Source organism: Babylonia areolata, chromosome 14 (genome assembly GCF_041734735.1).
Source record: "Babylonia areolata isolate BAREFJ2019XMU chromosome 14, ASM4173473v1, whole genome shotgun sequence".
NCBI classification, from domain to species: Eukaryota; Metazoa; Mollusca; class Gastropoda; order Neogastropoda; family Buccinidae; genus Babylonia; species Babylonia areolata.
This window is the reverse complement of record NC_134889.1, coordinates 25,988,528-25,997,875: the sequence shown is the minus strand read 5'-3', so window position 1 is coordinate 25,997,875 and position 9,348 is coordinate 25,988,528. Positions and strand designations below refer to the sequence as shown.

The 9,348-nt window shown below is 45.4% G+C and overlaps 1 protein-coding gene across 1 annotated transcript in view; it reads left to right on the top strand.

Moving 5' to 3' along the window:
- Nucleotides 1–9,100, top strand: part of LOC143289659 (protein zer-1 homolog) — a 37,923-nt gene extending 28,823 nt beyond the window's left edge. Inside the window, exons 15-19 of the mRNA XM_076598708.1 lie at nucleotides 1,560–1,748; nucleotides 2,391–2,488; nucleotides 3,842–4,260; nucleotides 5,305–5,366; nucleotides 9,004–9,100. Of these exons, the coding sequence (XP_076454823.1) occupies nucleotides 1,560–1,748; nucleotides 2,391–2,488; nucleotides 3,842–4,260; nucleotides 5,305–5,366; nucleotides 9,004–9,100 (865 nt within the window). The remainder of the gene's footprint in view (nucleotides 1–1,559; nucleotides 1,749–2,390; nucleotides 2,489–3,841; nucleotides 4,261–5,304; nucleotides 5,367–9,003) is intronic.
- Nucleotides 9,101–9,348: the final 248 nt, after the last annotated feature.

Genomic DNA, 9,348 nt, shown 5'->3' with positions numbered 1-9,348 from the left:
CACACACACACACACACACACCAAGGGAAAAACATCAACAAAACCTGAGCATGAATGCTTCTGTAAGTCTGTTTGTTCTTCTGTATGTCTGTGTATATCTACAGCAGCAAGCGGTGTGTATGTGTTTGTGCCTATTTACATATTTCTCGTGAGTGTTTTTTGGGGGTGGGTGGGTTAGAAAAGTAATGCTGGGTTTTAGAATAGGCATGGAAAAACTGTGTGCTTGCGCATAGTTACATGTTTGTAGATGACTTCTTCTTGTTGCTGGATCTTGGAAAAGTAACCGAGGGTTTTTTTGGGGGGGGTTGGGGGGGAAAAAAGAAGGAAAAGTTGCATGTGTTTGTGCATACTGACTGTGTATGTGTGTGACTTTTTTGGGGGTCTGTGATAATTAGCACAGGGTTTTGGAAAAAAAAAAGATTGAAAAAGTGTATGTGTTTGTGCATGTTGACGTGCTTGTGTGTGTGGCTTTTGTTTTTGGGTCTGTGAAAATTAATGCAGGGTTTTGGAAAAGGAAAAAAAAAAAGTTGAAAAAGTGTATGTGTTTGTGCATTCTTGTATGTTTTGTGTGTGGCTTTTTTTTTCTAGGGGGTCATGGAAAGGTAACGTAAGGTTTTGGAAAAAGTGTATGTGTTTGTGCATACTTGCATGTTCTTTTGTGACTGTCTTTTTTTTTATGTTTTGGAAAAATAACACAGGGATTTGGAAATAGCATGGAAAAAATTGTGTGTGTTTATGCATACTTACAAGTTTGTATGTGACTTTTTTTTTCAGAGGGGGAGGGAGGGGGGGTGCTGGGGGGAGGGGGGAACGTGGGTGTTGGAAAAGAAAACCAGGGTTTGGAAAAAGACACCATGGGAAAAGTGCACGTTTTTGCATACTGACATATTCATGTGTGACTTTTTTTTTTAATAGTTTTTGAAGATTTTTTTTTTTTTTTTTCTTTTTGCTAAGAAGACTGAAGATCTATAGACACACCCCTCCTTCCATTAATACGAATTGTACAGTTCCACAGCGACTTCCTGAAGATTTTTTTTTTTTTTTGCTAAGCAGACTGAAGATCTATAGACACACCCCTCCTTCCATTAATACGAATTGTACAGTTCCACAGCGACCTGAAGAATTTTTTTTTTTTTGCTAAGCAGACTGAAGACATATATACACACACACACTTCCTTTCATTAATACGAATTGTATTGTTTCACAGCAACCTGAAGAAATTATTTTATTTATTTTTTTGCTAAGCAAACTGGAGACATATACACATACCCCTCCTTCCATTAATACGAATTATATGGTTCTACGGCAACCTCCTGAAGAATTTTGTTTTTTTTTCTCTTTGTTTTTTTGTTAAGCAGACTGAAAACCTTTACACCCCCATCCCTCCACCCCCTCAACTTTCATTGATACGAATTGTATGGGTCCCCACAGCGAACTCCTGAAGAAATTTTTTTTTCCTTTTTTTTTTTTTTTTTTTTTTTTTGCAAAGCAGACAGAATACCTTAACACACGCACATCATCCTTTCATAATTGTGAATTGTTCGGGTCTCTCCCAACAGCGACCTGCTGCAGTCAGAGAGCGACGGGATCGAGGTGAGCTACAATGCATGCGGCGTACTGTCCCACCTGTGCTTTGACGGGCCCAAGGCCTGGAGGCTGAAGACCCCACGGCGACACCTGGTCATGCAGCGCATGAGGGCCGCCATCGCCCGCTGGCCCCTCAACTCCAAGCGCAACATCAACTACAGGTCTTCTTCACCTTCTTCTTTTTCTTCTGTTTTTTGGGTGTTTTTTTTTTCGTCTTTTTCTTCTTCTTTGTCATCGTCGTCCTCCTCCTCTTCTTCCTCCTCCTCCTCCGCTTCTTCCTTCTCCTCCTCCTCGTCTTCTTTCTCCTCCTTTTCTTCTTCCTCCTCCTCCTCTTTCTCCTCCTCCTCTTCTTCATTCTCCTCCTCTTCTTCCTCCTCCTCCTCTTCCTCCTCTTATACTTGTCCTTCTCCTCTTCTTCTTTTTCTTCCTCTTTCTCGTCCTCTTCCTCTTCTTCGTCATCCCTCCTCTTCCTCTCCCTCTTCTTTGCCCTTCTGTAAGTCTGTTTGTTCCTCTGTATGTCTGTGTATGTCTACAGCAGCAAGCGGTGTGTAAATCAGCCAGTGTGCTTATATCTCCACGGTTGGAAAATAAAGATTCATTCATTCATTCATCATATCATTCATTCTTCACCTTCGTCTTCCTTTACCCATTCTTCTTCTTTTTCATCCTCTTCCTCTTCCTCATCCCCCTCCTCTCCTTTTTTTTCTCTTCCTCCTCTTCCTCTTTCTCCTCCTTTTCTGATGATGATGATGATTTTAAATTAAAATTTTTTTTTTTTTATTGTTGTTGTGATGGTTGTGCAGGTCGTTTGAGCCCATCCTGAGGCTGGTGAACCACTTTGAGACGCCCATCGTGCAGTACTGGGCCTGCTGGGCTCTCTGCAACCTCACCACCGTCTCCCGTGAGTATCTGAGAGGCTGTAGGAAGATTAGAAAGTTGCCCAACTCAGACTGAAAAAGTTGAACATACTTGGTGTGTGTGTGTGTGTGTGTGTGCTCGTGGTATGTGTGTGGTGTTCATGTTTTTGTGTGTGCGTGGTGTGTGTGTGTGTGGTGTATGTTTGTGTGTGGTGTGTGTATTTGTATATTGTGTGGAGTGTGTGTGTGGTGCGAGTGTGGTGTTTGTGTTGGTGTATGTGGGCATCTGTGTGCATGGAGGTTGTGTTTGTGGTGAGTGTGCTGTGCTGTGCTGTGTGTGTGTGTGTGTGTGTGTGTGTGTGTGTGTGTGTGTGTGTAAGTTTTTGTGCACAAAGAGTAAAACAATGGAGAATGTGGGAAATGGTAACTGGAGCACTGAAAAAGAACCCATGGCAACATAAACGTTGTCCTGTGGCAAAACGCTGTTGAAGATGTCCACTCTCATTATGTACATAAACAAGAGAGGCAAGGCCTTCAAGACTCACTTGTGATAAATTAAGTCCCCTAGCATTAATTACAGAGTAATTTCCCTTTTTTACTATCTGCACCAAAACGTTTGCAAAACAAATAAAAATTCCATGCTTATCAAAAGAAGTTCCTGTTTGAACAAAAAATGATAATAATGACTCCTCTTGTTGTTGTGTCAGAATAAGAGGTCAAAGTGCCAAGTTTAGAGAATACAAAAAATATAAATATAACGGTAAATGTAGTTTGCATATAATTAGGCTTCTTTTCTTACTGGAAGTAAGACAGAGGTGCAATATTGTTTTAAACAAGATGACTGGAAAGAACTGAATTTTCCCTATTTTTATGCCAAATTTGGTGTCAACTGACAAAGTATTTGCAGAGAAAATGTCAATGTTAAAGTTTACCACGGACACACAGACACACACACACACACACACACACGACAACCGAACACCGGGTTAAAACATAGACTCACTTTGTTTACACAAGTGAGTCAAAAAAAACCCCACCATACAGTATGCACTCAAGGCCTGACTAAGCTCATAGTTAGGCTGCTGGTCAGATCTAGCAGGTGTGGTGTAACGAAGTTGGGATGTGTCCGAAATGCAGTGAACCCTCCTTGAGGAAACTGATACTGAAAACTAAATCTGTTTTTTTCCCTTTCTCTCATTCCTCTCCTCCTCCTCCTTCTCCTTCTCCTCCTCTGGTGGCTGGTTCCTGCACCATGCTTCTTCGCTGCTGACTGGACCCAACCCACTTCACCAATGGTTCCCCCCCACACCCCCTCACCCCCCCAAAACCCCGCCCCCCCCCCTACCTCAATTCCCACCCCTGGACAAACCAAACCAAACCTCAAAAAAAAACCCCAGCCGACAAGTACTGCCGCCTGCTGGAGTCTGGGAATGGACGGCGGACGCTGGAGCGAGTGCTGGCTGAGCCGGGGACGAAGGAACAGATTAAGGTCCTGCTCCGCCGAACCCTGACCCGGATGGACAAGGCGCGCAGCGTGGGGTACGACCCGGACCACTGCGGCACCGATGATGACAACAACCACCACGGAGCTCTCAACGCTGCAGGCGCTTTCGCTGGTGCAGGTGCCGGTGGTGGTGGTGGTGGTGGTGACGAAGACATAGACGACCTTGTGGGGGTGGACGAGGAAGAGGAGGAGGAGGAGGAGGTGGTGGAAGCGGATGTTGAGGATGAGTTGGACGACGAGGCGGAGGACTACTACGAGATGGAGGAGGGGGAGGTGGAGGAGGAGGGGGTGTTTCATTTCCAGGAGGCACAGGTGGTGGGGGATGTGGCGGAGGGGGTGGTGGAGGGCGGGATGGAGGGGGGGCAGGAGGAGGAGAGGCGGGGAGAGAGGCCTGAGCGGATGGAGATGTGAGAGAGAGAGAGGGGGGGAGGGGGGAGGGGGGGGGAGGGGAGGGAAGGAAGGAATAAGGGAGGTAGGGAGGGGTGGACAGGGGTGGGGGGGGGAGTGTGGAGGAGGAGGAGGGTGGAAGTGGGAGGAAGATTCCCCATCATCATTCTCAGTCAGCTCTTCTGTGTGTGTGTGTTTATGGGTGTGTGTTTATGGGTGTGTGTGTGTGTGTGAGAGAGAGAAAGAGAGAGAAAGTGTGTGTGAGTGCACGTGAGAATGAGTGAGTGAGTGAGTGAGTGTGCAAGAAAGAAAGAAGAGAGAGAGAGAAGTGGAGATGGCCAAGGAAGCGAGGCAGATACAAATGGTGGCAGTGTGAACCTGACAGCCAAATGTTGTACTTGGAAAGAGGAGAACGAGTCACTTTGAAGACTTTTATCCTTCCTCTGCGTTCTCCACTGAGACACAGAGAGAGAGAGAGAGTGTGTGATGAAGAGCTGTGAGAGCTCGGAGATAAAAAAAAAAAAAAAATTGTGATATATTTGTGTGTAGTTGATCAATAAAACTGATTTCTCAGAAAGTTTATTTGTTTGATTGTTTGTTGTGTTTTTTTGTTTGTTTTTTTGTTTTTTTTTTATTAAAGGTGTAACAGTTGAATGAATATTTAAAATATAATTTCGAAAGGAAAATGGTGATTTTTTTTTTCTGTGCTCACCCTACTCCCTGTTTGTTTGTTGTTGTTTTTGTTTTTTTGTGTGTGTGTGTGTGTGTGCATACTTGTTTTGTCCTTAAGAAAAGTTTTGAAGGTCTTTCTTTGAAGTTAGAAACTATGCTGCTGCTTGTCTTATGGAAGTGGAAGATGACCACAACTTCAGTGTTAGATGGAGGATCTCTGACTGTGGGTCCAGAGGTGACTGGTGAGGCCAGTGCAGGCCCGGAAAGCTCGCCCACGTGTGGGACATTTGTGGGTAGGTGGTGCTGAAGTGGAAGCGGCTGGTGCCTTGTGGGCAGCGCGTTTCCTCTGAGCCTTTGCGGTGCGTCCATTTTGGAAACTGTAGCACTTGCATGACTTGACTTACTTATTCCTCTTGATTCCGTGGGGAACATAGGGCCGCAACAACACTCCTCCAACGCACCCGGCTCTGGCTGGTCCTCTTCAGTTCGGCCCACGTCATTCCAGCCGCCCTTGTCTCTGCCTCAATGCTTCTCCGCCAGGTCTGCTTCGGACGGCCAACTTTCCTTTTCCCCTGTGGGTTCCAATCAAGAGCCTGTCTTGTGATGTTTGTTGCAGCCTTGCGTAGTGTATGGCCTATCCATCCCCATTTCCGTTTCTTGATTTCCGTCTCCAGTGGGGCCTGTTCCAAAGTTCTTCATTGGAGACAACCTCTGGCCATCTGATGTTCAGGATGCTTCTTAGACATCTGTTGGTGAATGTCTGAAGCTTGTGGGTGCTGGTCTTTGTCACTCTCCACGTCTCTGAGCCATAGAGTAGAACCGACTTCACGTTGGTGTTAAAAATGTAGCACTTGCATGATGGTTGCATTTTGAGCCAAGATTTGGGACAGTGCTTGTCCGGCTTGAAAGGAAGAGGTAAGTGGAAGAAGAATCGGGTGTGACCATCTCCAGCTGTAGGGGCACTACTGGTTGACATGGCAACCAGTTCTCTCTGTCTTTACTTGTTTTACAAGTACAGGTACAGAATATGGGACTTTTTTTTTTTTAAGCCTTTTTGCCTTTTCAACGCCCCTTGTTAATATAGAAATAGTTTAGGGTTGCGTACATGCGTATGAAATTTTTTAAAAATGTTCCTTCATCAAAATCGAATGGTTTTATTAATGATTTAGAGTCATTGTCTAGAAGATTCTTGAACTGGTCAATAGTTTTAGCTGTTTTTTTGTTGAATTATTCAGTGCATTCCATCCTTTAACTGCTCTAAAGCTAAAAGAAAACTTACGAATATTTGTTCAGCAAAATTTTGTGAAAAGGTTAGTATTTGAACTTCTGGTAACATGGAGTTTGTTAGTAGAAAAGAAGGTGCAGGGGTCAGTTTCAGTCATTTTATTAATTATCTTGAATACTTGTATCATGTCTCCTCTATATCTTCTGTATTTTTGTGAATGCAAGTTTAGTTGTCTCAAACGGTTTTGGTAGTCCAAATCTCTTAACTCTGGTATCATTTTAGTTGCTCTCTTTTGCACCTGTTCAACTGCTTTAGACTGTCTTATTAGTCTGGGATACCAAATTATATTACCATATTCCAAAATTGGTCGAACAGTTGTTTTATAGAGGTTACACCACAAAGTAATTCAAATTCTCTTTGGAGATAATACACAATTCCCTATTCTGTAATCCCGCTCAGGATTATATGACTTCGAGTTCCGCAAAATGAATGACATCATTGGAATGTTCACAAACAGTGGGAAAAACAGTTGAAACTGATGACGTACTGTGATCTCTCTCTACCTAATTTCAGCAGTCACGGGGTTAAAGTGGGGATGTAGCTGGTAGTCAAAGTGAAGGAACGAAGAAGAAGCCAAAACAATCAACACGAAGAAAAAATGTGCACAGACAACGCCTAAGGCAGAAGAGATGGAAGTGATTGATCTTGCCTAAAGTTGTTGAGTTTTTCAACCTATTGGTAAAAACCTCTTGACTCTTCTTCCACCACAGGCAACCTTAGTTGACTGGACAGTGCATCACCATAGGCAACTTTAGTCGACTGGACAGTGCATCACCATAGGCAACTTTAGTCAACTGGACAGTGCATCACCATAGGCAACTTTAGTCGACTGGACAGTGCATCACCATAGGCAACTTAAGTCGACTGGACAATGCATCACCATAGGCAACTTTAGTCGACTGGACAGTGCATCACCATAGGCAACTTTAGTCAACTGGACAGTGCATCACCATAGGCAACTTTAGTCGACTGGACAGTGCATCACCATAGGCAACTTTAGTCAACTGGACAGTACATCACCATAGGCAACTTTAGTCAACTGGACAGTGCATCACCATAGGCAACTTTAGTCAACTGGACAGTGCATCACCATTGGCAACTTTAGTCAACTGGACAGTGCATCACCATTGGCAACTTTAGTCAACTGGACAGTGCATCACCATAAGCAACGTTAGTCAACTGGACAGTGCATCACCATAGGCAACTTTAGTCGACTGGACAGTACATCACCATAGGCAACTTTAGTCGACTGGACAGTGCATCACCATAGGCAACTTTAGTCGACTGGACAGTGCATCACCATAAGCAACTTTAGTCGACTTTGAGGGGTCATGTTGAAAGGACCGTTTTTCACATTGTAACAAAGCATGACAGCTGTAGCCAGTTTCCCCGCCAACAGAACAATGACTAACCTTTGCCTCCTGACCCAGTTTGAAGTGAACAAGTCTATGGTGTTGTTTTGACATGAACTGAAACCTGTGACTGAGAGGATTGTATCTAAAATATTGGGTGCTGTGGAGTGGTTTTCACTCAGAAACTTGGCGGTGGAAGAGTTCTGGTCAAGTTGTTCAGGGATTGGTTCAATCAAGGTGGCATTATTGAAGGGGGTGAGTCCTGGATGTTTGTCTGGGTGGGAGGTCCATCTGGTATTCCAAGGGGGAGAACTGTGGCTGTCAGATTTGGGGTCTTCAAATTCCTGGGTGGCGTTCGGGGAGGGAAGTCCTGGAAGTGATCTTGGCTGAGAGACTTCTACTTCTCCTTCTTCTTCGCCTCTTCACAGTGTCAGTCCAGCCCGTTTGATGAATGACGTCATCCTCTCCAAGTCCTGTCTGGAGCCATGGAGCGTGGTGTGCAGTAGGGTTGGTGTCGTCCTCTCCAAGTCCTGTCTGGAGCCGTGGAGCGTGGTGTGCAGTAGGGTTGGTGTCGTCCTCACCAAGTCCTGTCTGGAGCCATGGAGCTTGGTGTGCAGTAGGGTTGGTGTCGTCCTCTCCAAGTCCTGTCTGGAGCCATGGAGCGTGGTGTGCAGTAGGGTTGGTGTCGTCCTCACCAAGTCCTGTATGGAGCTTGGTGTGCAGTAGGGTTGGTGTCGTCCTCTCCAAGTCCTGTCTGGAGCCATGGAGCATGGTGTGCAGTAGGGTTGGTGTCATCCTTTCCAAGTCCTGTCTGGAGCCGTGGAGCGTGGTGTGCAGTAGGGTTGGTGTCGTCCTCTCCAAGTCCTGTCTGGAACCATGGAGCGTGGTGTGCAGTAGGGTTGGTGTTGTCTCTCTAAGTCCTGTCTGGAGCCATGGAGCATGGTGTGCAGTAGTGTTGGTGTCGTCCTCTTCAAGTCCTGTCTGGAGCCATGGAGCGTGGTGTGCAGTAGGGTTGGTGTCGTCCTCACCAAGTCCTGTCTGGAGCCATGGAGCGTGGTGTGCAGTAGGGTTGGTGTCGTCCTCTCCAAGTCCTGTCTGGAGCCATGGAGCTTGGTGTGCAGTAGGGTTGGTGTCGGCCACACGGTGTCTCTGAGCCCCTTCAGGAGGGGGCAGGTCTGAAGAATGTGTTCTGGTGTTCGGTCTTTGAGACCACAGGAGCAGGTAGGAGATGGTGCCAGCTTCATCTTTCTGAAGAGGTGGGCATTGAGACGGGCAATGGCCAGTTTGTAATCTTACGATCACCACCTGTTGCCAGCATTCAAGAAAGTGATGTGCATCCCTTGTGGTTCTTGGTCGCAGCATTGCCTTCATGAGGGGGAGGCCAATGCTGAGGACCTTGCAGACTTTCAACCAGTCTTCATTCTTCCCCACCGCCCCCGAATCTAGCAGAGCTTAGTGTTTGAGGCTTGTGGATGTGGGTTTCTTTCTGGTGCAGAAGTTAGCGTATTTGTTTGTTGTTCGAAGTGGGAAAGTAGCTAGACATGTCTATTTTCTTTTACCATTTCTTGACAAGATATATATATATTTAAAAATAAAAAAAATCTATTATTATTATTATTTTTATTTTTTTTGATATTTCACAAGGTAGTGTTGCAGGTATGTTTTTCAAACTCTTTTTGGGGGGTGGAGTTGGGTTGTGTGGGG